The sequence below is a fragment of the Boleophthalmus pectinirostris genome, unplaced genomic scaffold (genome assembly GCF_026225935.1).
Source record: "Boleophthalmus pectinirostris isolate CB_2022bp ecotype Guang Dong unplaced genomic scaffold, ASM2622593v1 HiC_scaffold_5, whole genome shotgun sequence".
Taxonomy (NCBI): Eukaryota; Metazoa; Chordata; class Actinopteri; order Gobiiformes; family Gobiidae; genus Boleophthalmus; species Boleophthalmus pectinirostris.
Genome location: NW_026571404.1, coordinates 31,566,422 through 31,586,457, shown reverse-complemented (window position 1 = coordinate 31,586,457; position 20,036 = coordinate 31,566,422). Strand labels below are relative to the sequence as shown.

General features: G+C 39.1%; 2 protein-coding genes across 2 annotated transcripts in view; one reads left to right on the top strand and one right to left on the bottom strand.

Moving 5' to 3' along the window:
- spock2 (SPARC (osteonectin), cwcv and kazal like domains proteoglycan 2) overlaps window positions 1-5,998 on the top strand; it is a 91,315-nt gene extending 85,317 nt beyond the window's left edge. The window contains exons 9-10 of the mRNA XM_055162667.1: window positions 706-837; window positions 4,241-5,998. Of these exons, the coding sequence (XP_055018642.1) occupies window positions 706-837; window positions 4,241-4,377 (269 nt within the window). The 3' untranslated portion in view covers window positions 4,378-5,998. The remainder of the gene's footprint in view (window positions 1-705; window positions 838-4,240) is intronic.
- Window positions 5,999-11,439: 5,441 nt separating this feature from the next.
- tysnd1 (trypsin like peroxisomal matrix peptidase 1) lies at window positions 11,440-19,857 on the bottom strand. The gene is made up of 4 exons (XM_020939646.2): window positions 18,645-19,857; window positions 17,187-17,317; window positions 14,317-14,505; window positions 11,440-13,327 (listed from the first exon to the last, which is right to left on the bottom strand). Exons 1-4 carry the CDS (start codon window positions 19,703-19,705, stop codon window positions 13,125-13,127), a joined length of 1,584 nt encoding a protein of 527 aa, XP_020795305.2. The 5' UTR covers window positions 19,706-19,857; the 3' UTR covers window positions 11,440-13,124.
- Between the last annotated feature and the right edge of the window lie 179 nt (window positions 19,858-20,036).

Below are 20,036 nucleotides of genomic sequence, written 5' to 3'. Positions count from 1 at the left end.
CATCTAGATGACTGAGGGATTACAGAGACATTATTATTTCATATTATTATAAATTATGAAAAAATTATAATCCTATATTGTCAGAATTTTTATTTTAATTGTTATACTATAATTAAATATAATATTTTTCATCACAATCAGCATTACTGCTACTCAAGTGGGCATAGATGTATTTACCATAGACTGTATAAGGAAGTGGACTAAGGGAGTGTGACGTCACATAACATTTGGCTCTAGTCAAATGAAGCTCACAAGGCCAGGAGGTATGGGTCAAATTTTGTGGCGATTTCCGTATTAGGAATAGCATTTTATTTACGGACAAAGTAGTGAAATAAAAACACCAGGATCTTGTAGAATGGGTTAATGTGAACATTTCAAGACAAAAATGAGGAGCTTGAGAGCAGCAGTTATGGAGAGAGGAGCAAAGTTTTTTTCAATAGAAAGTGAATTGGAGCTGGAGTTGATGGAGCCGGAAGCGCATCCATGCTCACTTCCTATTTGGAACATGGTAGCGAGTGTGTTAGTTATTGTCCATTTTTATAAACAGTCTGTGGTCTTACTTTGTGACACACCAACAATAACTCCTCTCACAATCAAACCAGCTACCCTCCAGTTTATGGGCGATAGCTTAAAGCACTACAACACATCCACCCTTGCTATTTTACCAATAAATAAGTTGTATTCTGATTTCTTTTTCCATTTCAGGTCGATTCATCCCGAGCTGTGATGAGGACGGATACTACAGGAAGCAGCAGTGTGACCGGGGGGAGTGCTGGTGCGTGGATCAGGAGGGGGGAGAGGTGGCGGGCTCCAGGATCCGTGGCAAGCCTGATTGTAGTAAGTCATATATGCATGTACTGTATATGTCAACGCTGTTGCAAATCAAACCCCCAACACCAAAGATCTGGAAGTGTGGGAAGAATATTAAAGGAGCTGTACCTGATTTTAACTGTCCAACAAACATGAAAAACAGGACCAGTTCATTTTAAACAGCTTACAGTGGTTCAAAGTTATTCCTCACTAATTATTCAGCGCAATTCAGAGTTTTCTCATTACAGTAATGCCAACAACAACTAGCATGCTAACCACTTTCTGATTGTCTGACAATAAAATGCGTAATTTGTAAAGTTTGCAGCTTTTGTCCAAAGTTTGTCCTCACATAACTAATTCACTTTTGCATTCTGAGCATTCTAATTATTCATTGTGATGAGACTATGAGCACTTCTTACAACTGACACACTCTTCCTGATTCTTGGATATTAAAACTGTGCGCTACAGATGACACTGTACCAGATTTTTACCATTTAAAAACTGTGGAAAACAGACCTAGTTCATTTTAAACAGCTTTTAGTAATCCAGAGTTATTCCTCTCTTAGCTTATGCAATCAGAGCATTATTCATTATTCACCATGATGAGTTTATAAGCACTTCTCACAACTTTCAGCATCCACAGAAGAGTCACAGTAATTGCCCGCTTCCTAATTCTCAGATGATAAAACACTTAAAATTAAATGCAGACTCACACAGCTAACTCATTCTGACCTCAAGAGCTCCTTACTCCTTACAGCTCTTTCCACAATACTGGAGCAAGACACATTTTGCTCAAACACATGGAAAAAAAAAACACATACAAGCACTTTAAGACACACAAAATGGCTGCCGTTGTTTTTCGCCCCACTTTTCTGCTTCCCCCCACATGTACTGGACAGCTTTATGTGTACAAGCTGAACATAAGTCACTGTGGGGGAGCGGTGGGACATTGGGGGCGTCTGGAGTCATTTGCATGCTAAAGCTAGGGCCTGTCGCTAGCGGAGAAGTGCGTGGAGATGAATGAACGCTGCACGGTCACACTGAACCGGCTCTGATAAGAATGGATCCCCTGGCAAGGTTTGGGAACAGCTATTAAAATCAAGACAATGTCAAACGCACGCCCCTTTTAGCCGCTAGACTGAGCAGTGAATGGGGTGTGCATGTGGTAATAGAAATGCAATTTGCTTTGGGTGATGTCTTTAGTGGTTTGCGTACTGGAGCTGGTTTATTGTCCTGTGTCAGATGCCCTTCCACTCTTGGCACAGTTAGCAGAGGTTTGGGACCAATGTAAATGTGAGCTTATAGCTGGGGAGTTGACCTTCTGGAAACGGGGTTTATGATGAATATGTCAGGGCTCAAACAAATGATTATTTGAGTAGATGAGGTCAAAATTACAATTTGAATGGATGTAATTAGCACATTGTATAGACTCCAATTATTTAAGTAACATAATGAAAATGAAACAAAATAAGTACTACCGGAGGTATTTTGTGTTTTTTGTAACTAAATATAATGTCCCCAAATATAGCTTGTGTTTGAATCTTTTTTGTCTGTTAATCTGTTAAATCCGATTAAGAAAATGGTCGGTTATTAAAAAAAAAAAATGTAAAAAAAATTAAAGAACCAGTATTGTTATCAGTATTTAAATATGCTCTTGAGTACCTTAGCTTTGGCATCTCATGTTTTAAAACTTAAAATAATCTCTAATTAAAGAACCACACATTATTTCACAGCTTCAGTGGGGCTCTATCTACTGGGAACATGGGGAAAAATAATCTTGGCTAATAATGAATATGCCCCAAGATGTTAACGTAAGAGCACAGTTGTACTTAATGTAATTTGATCTAGCAATGATTCATGAACTAAAAACAAGGTTTCTACCTGTGACGCAACAATCCTGAATAATTCAAAACTGAAATATTGTTTGAGGTTTAGATGCAAAGGGCTTTTTACAGAAGATTTCTGAAACCATCTTGACATAGGACCTCATTTCCTAGTCAGCCAGAGTGTTGGAGATGTGTGGAGACACTTTTTAAAATATTCCATCCAGTCCTTGTATTTGGAGAGATTGCTGGGACTAGGTTTAGTTTTTAGTTTAGTTTATTTATTTAATGAGACAGGGACAGTGCACAATATACATTAACGTTAATAGGAGAGATGCGTTGTACCAGGTTATAGCACCAGTGCTAATTTCCACCTGTAGTCCCTGGGCAGGTTAATTGATTGAATGTATTTTTAATTGACCTATATAGCATGTTTTGGGTTGCTAGCGCTAGGCCAGCGTATGTCATTAGACATAGTTAGCTTGCCACTAAAAACAGTCTTACCCACTCCACAAAACACCCGAAGCAAAACTATTATTACGACTAGACTATTGATGTAAAAGTCTGTGTTGATAATGAAATAAATCTGAAATAAAACTAACCTTGCATCGCATGAATCGTCACATGTTGAGGGACTATTTTCTCAGCAGGAGTGGAATTTTGCTTTGCTAGTAAGACAGGTGATATCAATTCGTCGCTGCCAAGCTTTCTATCAGGAAGTACAACTCGCTGCTGCTGCTCAGACATAAATCCTTCAAATGCAAGGTTGGTTTTACTTCTACAATTATTCTATCGACAAAGACATTTAGATCGACAGTCTGGCATAATAATAGATTTGCTTCGGGTGTTTTGTGGAGTGGGTAAGTCTGTTTTTAGTGGCAGGATAACTATGGCCATTGACATGCGCTAGCCTAGCACCAGCGACCTCTGCAAATACAAGGACTGGATGGAATAGGAAATGAGGTCCTATGTCCAAAATTCTGGACTGTCCCTTTAAGATAAATGCAACTCCAGGTATTAGTTTTATGAAGGAACAAAATTATGGTTAAAATCTCCAGAAAGTTAAATTTGCATACAATGTGTCCAAATAAGTCACAGTTGGATTTGTTTTCTTGTTTTTCTGTTACCAGACAAACCTTTGAAATACACAGGAAGATCTTTCGTATTTTGATCCAATATCTTGATCTTTGATGTTTTGGAGCATTCAAACGGTAGATCATAAATATATTGATCTAAGGATGCTGGTATAACCTTGACCATGTTCCCACTTACACACATACATCAAAAACAGGAATACATCGGGATTGAACCTGAACTAGCAAAGGACTAAACCAGGGCTAGAGGATTGTACCGGCTGAACCCACGCTCTAAACTCCAGCCTCATATCATAATTGTATCTCCAAAAAGCAACATTGAAAACATGACAGATGAAAAATTCCCGTAATGCTGCTTTAAATTGATTCTAGCAATCCCAGTTCAAAGCCAACTGTCAAAGCTGACGGCAACGAGCTGAAATGAAGTGATACTACTGCAATATATATATGACGACCCCCTAGTGGCTAATCCAATCACCTCTCCACTCATCCATCTCTCTCTCTCTTTCGCAGATGATGAAATGACATATTCGGGCGATTTTGGCAGCGGGGTCGGATGGGAGGATGAAGAGGAGAAGGAAACCGCGGAGGAAGCCGAGGAAGAAGAGGGGGAGGCGGGAGAGGCGGACGACGGAGGGTATATCTGGTAGGGCTGGGAATGTGTATCCAAAATATCGACATTAGGAGCGTCACTACTGTTCCAGACAACACGAAAATCTCAGATAAAAAGAGGCCGAAAGTGGTGCACGAGTAAGGAGGCTGTATTGTAACGTACTGGGGGTGTTTAATGTAAAAGAATGTTAAAACGGGGGTATATTTGGGAAAAGGGGTTAAAAAAATCACTGTAGACATTGCCGGCTCTGCATTGAAGAGTTGTGTCTCTCATACTTGTGAATATTTGTTCTATTCTGTATGTCTTAACTGATCTTAAAGCCGTTTTAGCTGACGCAGGTGCTCGCAAAACATATGGGTGCATTTTATCTGTCTGAATTGTTAATGTTCGAGTTTGCCTTTCAAATGAGTGGTTCTCAAATTTGCCCCCAAAAATGTTATTGTAATGTATATTATATGATTATTATGCTGTCATGAATGGTCACAAGAATGTAGCTGTTTTGTAAACGCCAGTGTTTTTTGCAGATAGCCTGGATAGCCATCTAGACTTCTCTTTGTATTCTATATAGAGTTAGTTAGTCTTGTGCTGCTTTGATTGAATGCTGTTTTAAAGTGGTACTAAACACCCAATTTCAAATAAAGCTGGTAACTCGGGCAGTACCTAAAGGGCGAAATAGTGATGGGAGAAGAGGGGCAAGGTCTAGAGGTTTAAGGAACAGTGTGATTGGTCTAAGAGGTACTTGCATTACAAACTAAGCCCCTGCAGCAATGAGATGTTTTTGCCTAGAAAGCTGCAAATTTACCAAAAAGAACTAGGAACAGTACACAAAACTAAGTTAAGTAGCAAAAAACATGCATTGGGTAAACCACTCAGAGTAGTATGACGTATTTACCTGTTTATTTTCCTCCCTATGAGTGGAGACAGCTGGTACATTAGCCTAAATAGCATTGCAGCCTTTTTAGAACTCGCAGATAATGTGGTATTGTGAAGTAACAAAAGACAGATCTAATGCGGCTGACATTTTTTATTTGAATGGTGGCAAGAATACATCGGATGAGATCAAACCTGACCTGGAACTGTCCCAGACTCACTTTCTCTATACAGAATACATCATGGACAAAGTCAGATGACCATCCAGGCAACCCAAATATGAGACGAGGTTCAAAACTGGGCCATATAGCTTTAGTATTGTGATAGAATATTCCTGAAGCCTACATGTTGCTTCCTTTCCTTCAGGAGCATTGCTTTTATACCAGATGCCCTCTCTCAAAACTACTCAATTTAACCAGGCATTGGACCAGCACAATTAGCGAATGCGATGCCTCAACACACCAAGATGTACGATCGCAACAACACTGGCGTTTTCACATTTAAGTCCTTGAAATGTTTGGGAACCACTGCATGCGAAAAAACTGTTATGTTTTTGACAAATTGCTAAAATATGATATTAGATCGTTTTTAAAAAAGCACCCTTTGAAGACATCATTTCCATCGGCTTGGGCTCTCGTGTGTGCAGTCTTGCTGTCTCATCTGTCACACCTCACTCTTAGCTTGTATATACTGTATCCTCCAAAACAGCTCACATCCTAGTCTTGTTACACTAGGAGAGATTAGCAAAAACGCGCGGTTCGGTTGACAACTGTACATCGTGTCATATTGTGGATCGATTATTGTGTTTATTACAAAAAAGAAATAAAAGATTCTTGTCTATGTGGCTCCAAAGGCCACCGTACATCAACGTCTGCTGTATTGATTTCGTTAGTGGGACAGTGCATAATCATTAAGGGGATTGTGTCGTGAAATAATTAGCCGTCTGGATGTGAAATGTCCCTAATTTATTATCATAGACTTGCACTTGAAAATGAGCTGAAATGGTTAGCTCCTAAATGTGAAATTACATGGTTTTGTTGCAGCAGAATTGCCAAAAGATGACTACAAAGGCTATGATCCTTTGCTCTATATTAGTACAGTCAATTAGACAAAGTACTACTGCTACAAAGTAATACTGCTATTTGTAAACATTTATTTTGCATTAAATGGCAAGATTGGTTGTTTTATTCCTGGCAATTGTAGTACATTAAAGGTGCACTACAGAACTTTTCTAGTGAGCGTTTGCTGTCTGCTTGTCTCCGTGAAGATGTTATTGCATTGCCTGGAATGTAACACAGTATGGCATTAAAGTTATCTGTCTCTCAATTACAAATGTTATTATTGCAAAAAAATACTTTGAAAAAAAAAACATGCATTCTTATTGTAAGTGGGCTCGCCTCTTCACAGATCTGACCTCTTACTTAGCCTGATGGCATGACCTGCTTGTCTCCATGGAGAGAGACGAGTTTAATGTCTTAAGACGAGCGTAAACTGCAATTTTTGGCCCTTTTTGAGCCGATTTTGCACTTGTGCGACTGTTTTTGGAATCAGGCCGACTTTTGGCTTAATCGTGTGTCCTGCTGGGGTAACAAGGACCGATTAATACCACATAACCAACTCCCGATCAGCAATCATAGATCACAAGAATATCAAACCTATGTGAAATCCAGTCGCCTCTCATTAGGGTTTCGCATCCAAGCATCAGATCATATAGTGTGAGAACATGAATCGTGAGCTATGAACTTTTAAACCCTGCGATTTGGCCGTACAGTTTAAGCTGAGGCTGAGTGAAACGACTGAAAATACCACACAGTGTATGTCCGGCATTAGTGTGGAACATTCCAGTCACAGCACTAACATCTCTATGGAGTCAAGCTGCACCAGATAACTTACATATTGCACCTTTATGCAGCATTTAGACAATACTGAAATAAATATACTACGTTGTCATGAGCATCATCAAAGTTTTCATGCATTCTGAAATTCTAAAAATTCAGGCATTATGCGAGTGGTCAAGGTTGGGGCCTGTCTTCCATTAGGCTGTGTGATGACAAGGAATCTGGCAAACAGTGAAATTATAAAATGTAAAATGGACTTCAGAGGAAATGCTTTTAGTTTCTCTCCTTTGGCCCTATTCAAGGACACTAAGAAGTCAGTGCTTTAAACAGGCTGTAGATGTTAACGGTGTAATATAGTGTGCCCCCATTTGAGACTCAGTTCATCTCTTTGAATTAGACACAAGGTTAAAGCCGCAGTACGTTAACTTTTTTCTCTCTCTATATATATATGTACTATTCTTTGTAGACACTTACTTTCTGTTAAACAATAATATAATACAGTAATGGTGCACTGTGCAACTTTTTAGTGAGGGTCTATCACTTGCTTGTCTCCATGGAGATGTTATTGCTTTGCCTGTAATGTTCCACCGTACGGCATGAAATTGATCTATCTTCCGTCAATTCAATGTCCGTTTTTTTTGCTGAGAGAAAAACCCTGAAAAGCATGATTTCCTGCTGTAAGTCGAAGTCACCTCTCCAGAGATCTTATCAGTAACAGCCTGAGTGGAGTCACGTGCTTGTCTCCATGGAGATATATAAATGAAATACCATGCAGTGGGACATTCCAGGGAAAGCAGTAGATTCTGAAGAGCAGATCACAGAACAGATCCCACACCAAAAAGTTACGCAGTGCACCTAAAAAATGTGTGTAATAAAATAAAATTAAATAAGTATATAAAAAATAATAATAATAATAATACAATATAAAAAATAAAATATTTAAAAAATTTTTTTTAAAAAGTAAAAAATAGTAAATATAAAAAAATAAATTAAATTAAAATAAAAAAATAAATAAATAAAATTATCTGTATCAAGATAGCAGGCCTATTTTGTAATGTGAGTTCTTTGAGATAGCATAGACCCCATTTCACGAGGGCGTCACCACAGCCCTCATTTGGAAAGGCAGACGGGGACAGTGCATTGGAGACTTTGTGCAGTTCTAAATCAGGCCACAGAAAACCTGGAACTAAAAATGTGAACTACTAAAACATCCTTGTGCATGTCTGGGTCACTCATACAGTCAGATATACTGTCAGAAAATGCCGTATATTTAAATAGCTGGTCTATAGTATGAATAAAACAGCAGTTGTATGATAGCTTTTGAACTAAACTGAATGAGTTGTGTTTACTTGTTTTTAAAAGTTATCATCACGATTTTAAAAGCTGCACTATATAACTTTCCCATAGAGGGGTCTGTCCCCAGCTTGTCTCCATGGAGATTACTGCTTTTCCTAGGATGACCAGATTTCTAAATCAAAAACTGGGACACCCTGGTTTGGGTTGGCTGGTAATAATAAAATTGTGAAAGGAATGCATAATTAAGGAAAAATGTTCTGTATTCAGCCCATTCATTACTAACATGTGAGTCAGTATAGTCACATTTTCTCTGTGTTTTGGTCATTTTTAAGCAGCTTACCTAAACAGATGTCAATTTATGCCTCTCTTTACTCTTGGCAGGGATCAAATTGGTCAAAAATAGGGACACCTGGGACATTTCTTGTATAAAACTGTGACAAATCAATGGTTTTGGATAAATCTGCTGGGACAGGGGACACAGGGCTCAAAACAGGGACTATCCCGGGTAAATACGAACATCTGGTCATTCTAGCTTTGCCTGGAATATTCCACAATATGGCTTGAAACAAACCTTGCATTTATTCATTTACAGGTAGTTTATTTCTCAAAAAATACCTTTAAAACATGCATTTTCACTGTGAGCAGACTTGCCTCTTTACAGATCTGACCTGTAACTTGGCCAAGTGAAGTCACCTACTTATCTCAGTGAAAAGTATAAGCCCTTACTGTGGAACATTCCTAGTAAAGCATAGCAGTAACATCACCCTGGAGACAAGCATCGTAGTGATTTACTGCATAATAAGAGATAGCTTTTTCAGTAAGTGAAGTTTTAGAAATAATTTATCAAAAGTCAAACACTGTCAAAATCAGAACCAGTTATACCTGGTGCACATCATATAGTTAATTGGCCCACATAATTTTTAGGTGAAATCCAAATTACTGTCTCAATAAAAAAATAAATACTTGTTAGACACATACCACTCTGCTCTCTCCACAGCTCTCCAGTAAAAGACATGTAGACTTAAAGATTAACCAACCTTTAAACTTTCAAATCAATATAACTTACTGCCCATTTAATCCTCTATCAGAGCCAAATGTGCCTTAATAAATCCACAACAATAAAACCCCCATCGCACCTTTGCTTCTCTGCAGTTTCACCAGCCATCTGCTTCTGAAAATGTAACTTAAATCTATCGACAGCTAACAAAACACCAACTGTTCTCAAAGTATCTACAGAAATCTCCTTCCTATAGACTTAGACTTATGTAAACTTTATTGATCCACAATGGAAATTATTTGGACACAGCAGCCCACACATCACAATAAATTATAATGACAAAGAGCAAAACCATAAATGATAATAATAAATTAAAAAATAACGAGACTGATGTCAAATAAGGCATAATTGTATATGTATAAGTAAGAATAAAACAATATAGGAATAATACAAATACAGTATATGTCTCAGCTGTATACAAGAAGAAAACAGTGCTCAGTGCAGTAATGACTGACAGGACATATAGTCGTCTGTCACATAAGGGTGAGTTATTGTACAGTTGTAGGGAGTATTATCTGTTACATAAAGCCTGTTGGAGAATGAGCCCCTCTGTACCTATAGTCTGGTGCAGTAACTCTTCAACTCTTTTCATTTTTAGATAGAATAAGTTGGTTACATTCAAGATACTGTATGAACCAATCTTAGCTAGAACAGGGGCCTGTATAAGTCAATGGGAGATTCATCCATCCATTTTCTTCCGCTTATCCGGGGCCAGGTCACAGGGAAAGCAGTCTAAGCAGGGACTCCCACACTTCCTTCACCCCGGACACTTCCTCCAGATCTTCTGGGGGGACCCCAAGGACGGTTCCAGGCCAGCCGAGAGACATAGTCCCTCCCGTGTGTCCTGGGTCTTCCCCGGGGCCTCCTCCTACTGGGACATGCCCGGAACACCTCCCGAGGGAGGCGCCCAGGAAGCATCCGGAACAGATGCCCGAGCCACCTCAGCTGCTTCTCTTGACGTGGAGGAGCAGCAGCTCTACTCTGAGCCCCTCCCATGTGACTGAGCTCATCACCCTATCTCTAAGGGAGCACCCAGCCATTCTGCGGAGGAAACTCATTTTGACCACTTGTATCTGCGATCTCGTCCTTTACCCAGAGCTCATGACCATAGGTGAAGGGGAGGAACATAGATTCACGGTAAATCAAGAGCATCGCCTTTCGACTCAGCTTTCTCTTCACCACAATGATTCGATACAGTGACCTCATCACTGCAGATCTGCCTGTCAATCTCACGCTCCATCCTCTCCTCACTCGTGAACAAGACCCCGAGATACTTAAACCTCTCCACTTGAGGCAGGGACTCTCGACCCACCTGGAGAGAGCAGGTCACCTTTTTCTGGTCATGGGAAATTGACTGTTTTTAAAAGAAAATCCACAAATGTTGCATCTTATCATTGATTTTTATGGATTAGTTTGCTGTTGATCTTGTGGCTTTAACAGCGACAGCACTTTTTATTAATATTGTTGTCATTACATTGCTTCAAAAGTAGTGGTTCAAAACACTTAACTCACCGCAACCTCAGTTTCTGCAGCCACTGGTGTGTGAATGTAAAGTGCTTTGAGTGCCTTAAAGGTAGAAAAGTGCTATATAAAAATGTGTTCCCATTTTTGCTGTATATCTAAACATAGCCTTTGTAAAATATATTACTGACCTATTCCAAGAAGTAGTTTTATAAAAATGCTTTTCTAGTAAATACATCTGCTTAAAACTTAAACACAGCAATTTCAGCTCATCTTTGAATTATAGCAGCTCCCAAACATCTGAGCCATTTTTATTTCCCTCTTAACAGACGTTGTAAGTAATATGTAGGTGAAATGTTTACCATGGAGATAGTTCGTTAACCAAACAGATGTCTAAACATGAGATACTGACAGGCCGTCTCCAGCTCCTGCCCAGTGGGACCAATCACACGCTCCAACCTGTCATCTCATTATGCACAAACAAACCAGGTGTATCAGAAAAAACTACAGATGCTATGGTAAGAATTGACTGCAAACATGTTGGTATTAACAAAAACACACAACCAGAAAGCAAATACACGTTTTGCGAAGTGTTTTTATTCACATTATTGGATAGACATATAGACCTAACAGAATATAGCCCTGACATTAATGCACCTTACAAAATAGCACTTACAGGTTCACTGCGTAACATTTTTAGCAGAGGGTCCACGCCTCTTTGTCTCCAAGATTTTAATCCTTTGTCTAGAATGTTCCACAGTATGTATTAAATCTATTGCAAGGGAGACAAGCAGGTTACAGCACTATGCTACATTACAGTTCAAATCTGTGGAGAGTCACCCCTATTCACAGAAGGAATTACTGTATTTCTGAGCAATAGAAACATCTATGCTAGATGAAAATGTTTAATGTCATACTGCGGAACATTCCAGGCAAAGAAATAACATCTCCATGGTGACAAGTAGGTAGCGTATCGTCTACCAGAAAAGTTGTGCAAATTACTTTTAAAGACTGCACTTGACATACAATATTTTAAAAGATTTATTACACTGTTTTGTATACTGCTGATGACCTGGACCTGAGTACAGTGTTTTGTTTCTGTGTATTTTTTATACTGAAATTACAAATACATTCTGACTCTAACTTGAGTAGATCAGTAGCTAAAAGAATATGCTGTTTCTTAGCACTGAATGTTAAAAAGTAAATAAAAAAATTATATAAAAGTCTATTTTCCAGCTGAGGTTGTGTGGGTATAACCAGAAGAACAGGATCAATGGTATAACGCTGGATTAAATGAGGCACTTGTATCAGTAGTATTAAATTATTGGTTACTTGCATTTTCTGAGCATAACAGGTTAATTGGAAAACAAAACAGTAGAAGTTGTATGTCAAATCACTTGGTTGGTTTACACAGCTTATCAACACTTCAAGGGTCAATATTTCGACATTATAATCTTGTTTCTTCATCAAAAACATACATGGAGTTGTGTTTTATTTCCTTCACACATTTAACACACAAACCCTGCATATTTAGGCTAAGTTTTTCTCTAACACAGAAAACTTTCTATTCCACCTTGTGATGTCATGTTGTAATACAAGAAGTGCCTCACTGTGTTTTTAAACTTCACACACTTTCACTTAAACCGTTTGAATAATTTGTCTTAAATATCACAAGATGTCAATAATGAATAATATAAGACCTTTAAAGTTGCAAGTCTTGTTCCATAGTAGTAATGACAAATAAATGTATGTGTTCTATAAAAATAATGACCCATAAAAATAATTTGTTACTATGAAAATTTCTGAGTTTTATTAAAGCCCCACCGTGTAACTTTAAAGGCAAATAATCTACTAAAAAATAAAGTGCTTTTTTTCATTTTTATTGCACCTGCCTCCTTACTATGTGCGGTCTTGCATCTCCACAAACCTGACTCTTATTTGGCCTAAATGAGGGCCTCCTTCAGCTTGTCTCCATGGAAATGTTCTTTTGGCTCTATTATAACACTGGCAACAATAATCAGTGGCATAAAATGTACAGATTTCCATGGAGCATTTCCAAAGGATGGCTTTAATGCCCGATTTCCATGGACGTGCCACCTCCAGAAAGTTACACAGTGTTGCTTTAAAATTCTCCATGAAAAAAACCCATTAAAAGGTTTGGTTAACGCATCTTTGAATTAGTATAAATTATAATTCATGAGCCCTTCAGTTTCATTTGAACATACAGACATACATACTGCACATACATTCACATTTGTATAGTTAGAGTTGGCTTGAAGGCACCTGCAGCCTCCAGACCCTCCTCACATCTACATCTACTGAGTCCAGCCCTTTAAACACGCTCACATCCTGGGTTTGGTGGAACATCTGAACCATCTCCTCAAACACTGTCACCGGGATGCTGAAGTTCAGGTGAGGATACGTCACATTGGTCGCAAAGTCCTTGGTGTTACTGGAGACTATACCTGTGGGAAAATTATATCATTATTTATGTACGTGTATGGGTGCTGTTAAGACACAAACTTATCTGCACTCTGACAGCTTTTGCCTTTTGGGTCTGTTTCATTCATGTTAAAGCCTCATTTTAAAATAAGACAAGTTGCAAGTTTATATGTAGCAAACAAAAAGCAGAATTATTTGAGTCATATCAGTACTATCAAAGGTTAACCTGTCCTGCAGAGGAATAAGATATTTTAGTCATTTTAAAAGAGTGTTTTTCTTCTCAAATTGTTGTGCCCTCATTATTTGATATAAGGAATTTGATACAAGGACTTTTTAATCTAAAAAAAATAGACTAAAGAAAAGCATGTTTTTTGTTTGTTTTATTTTGGCAGTTTTATTGCTCTGAAAAAATGTAAATGTGCATCCATATTATGAATGGGCTCACTCCTACACAAACCTGACGTGTATTTGTCCTAGTGGCTTCCTTCTGCTTGTTTCCATGGAAAGGTTGTACCTTTAGCTATAATATTCCACAGTATGGCATAAAAGATATTTGTCTCTATGGAGAATATTTAAGTATGGTTTTAACATTCAATTTCCATGCAATAATGCAGGTGACATGCCACCTCCAGAAAGTTACGTACTGTTACTTATACTCTTTGTGTATTATTAGCCAGCAAGAAAAAATAACAAAAATTTTACTGTTTAACACATTTTGTTTTAAGATATGGGAATATAGTGGGTTAATATCTAAGAATCCAACACCAAAAAGTGAAAAAGAAAAATAAATAAATAAAATAAGAGCAAATACTAGCTACACATTTTGTTAACTCTTCGTATGTCACAAAGCACATGTCTGATTGGGAAAAATTGACACGTTATTGTGATCAGGAGAACACAAAAAGATTCAGAAATCAGTATCCGTCACCCCTGCATGTGCAATGTTCCATTGAAGTTTTCTATAGTGCACTCCTGCCCCCTGCTGTGTGCAAACGGAACTGGTCTCACTTACCCAGTAGCTCTCCAGAGTGCGGCCGTATTACAGCGCCCCCACTGGTCCCGGCTTGTACTGCACATGTGGTTTGGAGCATGACGGGCTGCTGCTCTTTGGCAAGGATGGATTTTGACAAGACTCCGGAGGTGAACGAAGGGCCACAGCTTCGACCTATCGCGCCGTATCCTACCACAAGGACAGGCTCACCTACAGGGAGAAGATGTCACGAAAGGTAAGGAACAAAATAAAGCAGGAGTCATCACTGGGTTTTCTCATTTTTGTCCATGTAATCTTGAAATCAAAAATACTTGCTATAATATTTTCATTTATTTTGTTAAAGGGCCCATACTATTTTCTGATGTTGTTTCCTCTGCAAAAACAGAAACATATGTGAATGAAACAAAACAACACTGGTTAACCCATAAACCCTGTGTATTTAGACAGAGTTCTTCTCTCAAACTGAAAACACTCTCTTCCACTTTGTGATGTCATGTGGTAATACAGGAAGTGCTCCACTATGTTTTAAAACTCCATACACCTTCACTAGAATCATTTGGATAATTTCAGCCCTGGAATAGCCGATCTCCACTGAACTAAAGGTACAGACGCGCCGCAAAAACACAGGACGCTCTAGTCGCGCGTCCACCAACTTTTCACCACACTTTTCAAGGCTCAAATATTAAAGGGGAACTAAGCAACTTTTCTGATGTGGGGGGTTTCCTCCTGTTTGTTGCCATGGAGATGGTATAAAATGTACCATGTACCATTTATTTAATTGCTCAAGTGCTTGTATTGCTAAAAACAAAAAATGTAAAGTTCTTAGTGTAAGTGGGGTCGCCTCTCCACAGATGTGACTAGTAACTTGACCAAGTGACATCATGTTAAGATAAGATAATCCTTTCTTCATCATACAAACATCCACCATAGAACATAAGTAAATAAGAGACCAAGTATGACCGCGAGTGATGCACCAACAGGACCTTTAAGTTACTCTTTACATGCAAGCCCTTCGCAATCTTCTATTCTATTAATAATTGTCCACTCAAAGCAAGATTCTAAGATTTAACTTGGCTGTGTATGTTGTAATAATCGGCAAGAGTAAGAAGCTGAAGTCTGAACAGGAGAAAAAATAAATAAAATCAAGCTGAACACTACACGAACCTGAGAGCAGAAAAGCAGACTCAGATCTCGCGTTCATTTGCAGATGTTGCACTGAATAAAACTACATGACATGCACATCACGAGAGCAAAAGATAAAGAGCTTACAAAAACATTTTCAAACAGGGGCTTGAAATCGACTCTTAGCTCATGGAGATCAAATATTAAACAGGTTGTCTGTATTGTTCTACACCTGAGGCCTTCCTTTTCAGTCTGACATTCTAACCATCTGTGGTGATATAAAAGTAGAGAGATGAGATGAGGAAAGAGGAGGAGGAACAGCTGAACATTTCGGCTCAAATCCTCTGTCGGTCCGCTGCCCCCTCTAGTAAGTGCTGATCTGCATTTCCCCTCACATGTTCAGACTTTGTAACCATCGTTGGTACAAAGCAAACTAGAACACCACGATCTCACAAGATTACTGGGACCTTTTTAGGAAAGATATATATATTTTATTTTCACTTGTACATATACATTTATATAATTATGCCTTATTTGACAGTCTCTTGCTCTTATTATAATATGCTGTGAGCTACTGTGTCCATATAATTTCCCTTGTGGACTAATAGTTTGTCCAAGTGGACTGATCTAACCAGCTTGCAGCCATTTATTTATTTTATTGATTTGATAGGGACAAGTACATTAGACATGTAATGTAATAAAACATTTATAGCCAAGGCTAATTTGCAATGTCTGTCCCATCTACACCGCCTTGCTCATCTTAAACACATAGTAACACACAGAATAACATCTCTGTGGAGACGAGCAGGTGAAGTAACATAATGCACCTTTAAAGGGCCTATAATGCGCTATTGTCTGATCTATGTTGTAATGTTGTTTTCTCATCAAAAACATATCCGGAGTTGTGTTTTGTCTCACACATGTTTAACACACTAATCCTGCATACAGTATTTAGAGTGTGATGTCATGTGGTAATACGAAAGTGCTCCACTGGGGTTTTAAACGCCATACAGTTTCACAAGAATCATTTGCATAATTTCTTTCATTTGGAACATTTTTGTGGCCATACCAGTTTGTCAAAGCCTGAGCCCGCCAGATCTCAGAAGCTAAGCAAGACCAATGGGAAAATCAGGTGCCACAGTGGGTCGCCAGTTGTAAAAACGTTGTGTCTTTAGGCAAGGCACTTCACCCACACTGCCTAGTATGAAAGTGGCGTGTGTGTGAGTGTTGGTGGTGGGTGGAGGGGCCAGTGGCGCAGATTGGCAGCCTTGCTTCCGTCAGTCTGCTCCAGGGCAGCTGTGGCTACAACACCACTGGGTATGGAGTGAATGAACAATGATCTGTAAAGCGCCTTTGAGTGTCCAAAAAAGCCATATATAAAACTGATGCATTAATTTGAGAGAATTTGCATCTCCAGTGAACAAAAGTTAAAATGTAGCTGTTAACTTGAAAACTACCACTTCATGACATCACAAGGTGGAACACAGCATTTTGAGCTTTGGGTGTGTAGACAAGCTAATAATAAAGTGTTACTCGAACATTTCTCAATGAAGCAAAACACAACTACAAGTATTTTGTGATGTGGCAACTACGTTATAATGGGTCACATATGGGTCAAAGCTCCCTGGAGTCAGTTTTGCGTAATATAGGACTTTCAATGATTAAATGACACTGCAGAAACTCAAACGTGTCTAAAGCTTTCAAGTAGCAGTAGTGGAGTTGCATCTGTACATAAGGTAGAATCGTGAATGTTACAATAAATACTGCACCTGCATGAAACTTATGGGACATCTGGGGAAGTACGGCCTGACTGACACTGTTCCTGGGCCTCACCACAGCCAGGTCAAAGGGTGAGCTCTCCTGAGTGGAGAACAGGACATCACCAACCACATCTGTGAACCTGGAAGAGACAAATAACAAAAACAAATGTAGTTAAGGTGCTACAGTATATTATACAAAATTGTATGTACATGTTATAATGTTGTTTCCTCATCAAAAGCATACCTGGAGTTGTGTTTTGTTTAATTCACACATGTTTGCTTAAGCCTTTATTATTTTCTGTCTACATCTCCAAAGTTCAAAATGCTCTGTTCCACCTTGTGATGTCATGAAGTGGTGCTTTTCAAGTTAACAGCTACCTTTTACCTTTTGTTTAGTAGAGAGAAGCAATTCCATGGCTGAAATTATCCCAGTGATTTGAGTGAAGGTGCATGGAGTTTAAAAACACAGTGGAGCATTTCCTGTATTGCCACATGATTTCATAAGGTTAGGGTGACCAGACATCCTATTTTTCCCCAGGATAGTCCCAATTTACCCGGGATAGTCCCAGTTTTAAGCCCCGTGTTCCCTGTCCCAGCAGATTTATCCAAAACTATTGATTTGTCACAGTTTTATACAAGAAATGTCCCAGGTGTCCCTGTTTTTGACCAATTTGACACCTGGCAACAGTAAAGAGAGGCATAAATTGTCACTTGTTAAATAAAAAACAGAAAAGCTGCTTAAAAATGTCCAAAACACAAATAAAATGTGACTATACTGAGTCGTGAATAGAGATGTGCAAAAATATTGAAATATCGACATACCACATGGTTTAATGTGATGATACAGTATCAATATTGTGGGCTGCTGTATCGATATATATCGCCAAGAGTACTTTTTGGTAAATTTTACTCAATCATTTTGTTACATTGCTACAGTTTTGTTGTTTGTTTAGTGGAAGGAAACTCATTTATGCAACACATTGGACATTTTCACTGTTTTGATTATTAAAATGGGTGTGTTTTATATTCACATTGCACAAGTAGTGGCTTAACAAAGACTTTTAGCCTTTATTTTTATTGAACCGTATCGAATTGATTTGAAAAATATTGAATAGAAAGTGCACTGTATCGATTTATGTATTGTATCGTATCGGCAACTTCTTAATGATACCTGCCCTAGTTGTGAATAAGTCATGAATGGGCCCAGTGCTTAACAATTTTCCTTAATTACGCACTTGTTTCACAATTTTATTATTACCAGCAACCACCTCAAACCTGAGATGTCCAAGTTTTTGATTTTGAAAATCTGGTCACAGTGTTTTCCTTTTGAGAGAAGAACTCAGCCTAAATATGCAGGATTTGTGTGTTTAACATGTGTGAATGAAACAAACAAACAAACACTCCAGGTATGTTTGTGATGAGTAAACAACAGAATAACAAAGAAAACAGCACAATATGGCCACGCACCTGTCTTCCTGATGAAACTTGAGCATGACCATAGACTTCCTATTGACCACATGGCGACAGGTAAGAGCCAGCTGTGCCGAAACCAGCACACCTGACCCCCAAAACTGTCCACCGTCCACCAGGCACACTGTGGGATACTGCACCGAGCCACACCCACTCGCCACGGCCCCCATGCGCTCTTTCTCCCTTAGGACTATATCTTGCAGTGGATTTTCTGGGTTTGTAAATCGCAATATATTTTTGAAAATTTGATGAACTGAACAAACCAACGAAAGCCCTATCCATTCGTTAGCCTTCCACCCAAAAGGAGACACAACAACCCCAACAAGACGCACTTTCTCTGGGCTTTGGAGCGCGAACAACCCGCCACCTTCTGTACCAGGTAAGCAGCGCGCGTCCGTAAGGATAATAGCGTTCTCTTGTCCCGTAAGATTACTTATAATGCCTCTACTGAGCGTACTGGTGAACAGATCTACGCAGAGGGATCCGAAAGGGGTCCCACAAGCCAAAACGGGGCAGCCCTTGAGGAGAGACGTGCTGTCTTGCCACGGGATGAGGTGTGGGTAGGGGTCGGTGGTGCGTAAATCTTTGGCTTTCAATACGGCGAACCAGCTTAGAAACTGGGCATCTTTCAGCAACTCATCCTCATCTTCATCCCCGTAGAAGCGCCATTGGTGAGACTCGGGGAAAACAGCCTGGAAAGCTTGTCTGAATTCTAAGCAGTTCACTAACATAAGTAGATTAGCTTCGGTTTGGAGTTGGCCTGTTCCAGAGAGGTTTTTGGTGAAGTTTGTTTGCGCGCATTGGTTCATACAGAGTTGTGCAGATAAGGTGACACTAATTCTAAGCTTCTTGCTAAATCGACGCGCTGGTAAAACACGTCCATTCGTGTTTAGAGACTTTTTGTTGGCAGTGAAGCGAGAGAAAGGGAGACCCGTGCAGAGAATAGTTCCAGACTCAGGGTGGACAATGACACCGCTGCAACTGACAGACTTTTTAGCAGAAAATGCTTTGGAGAGAGTTACCACACAGCAGCACCGCTCAACATCAGACAGATCCATAGTCCAGCGCAAAGACGACGACAGCAACACCGACTGTTCAACTAAAGACGCGTAAATCTGCCGGATACGCGTGTTTTAAAATACAAGGACGCTTTATTGGTTAAGCGTAATAAAACATGTGTAACAGAGAACTTCATGTTCTCAGTGTAGTCCTCCACTTCCTGGTTGTGTAATAGTATGCTCTGATTGGTCAAAGTGCAAGCATCAACAACCAATGGGATTGTGAATTGGTTACAACTTATGCCATTTGTTTTGGATTTTTTATTTTCAAATAGAAATGTTTTCAAAAATCACACCAGAAATTATTTATTCATTTTTATTTTTTCTTATT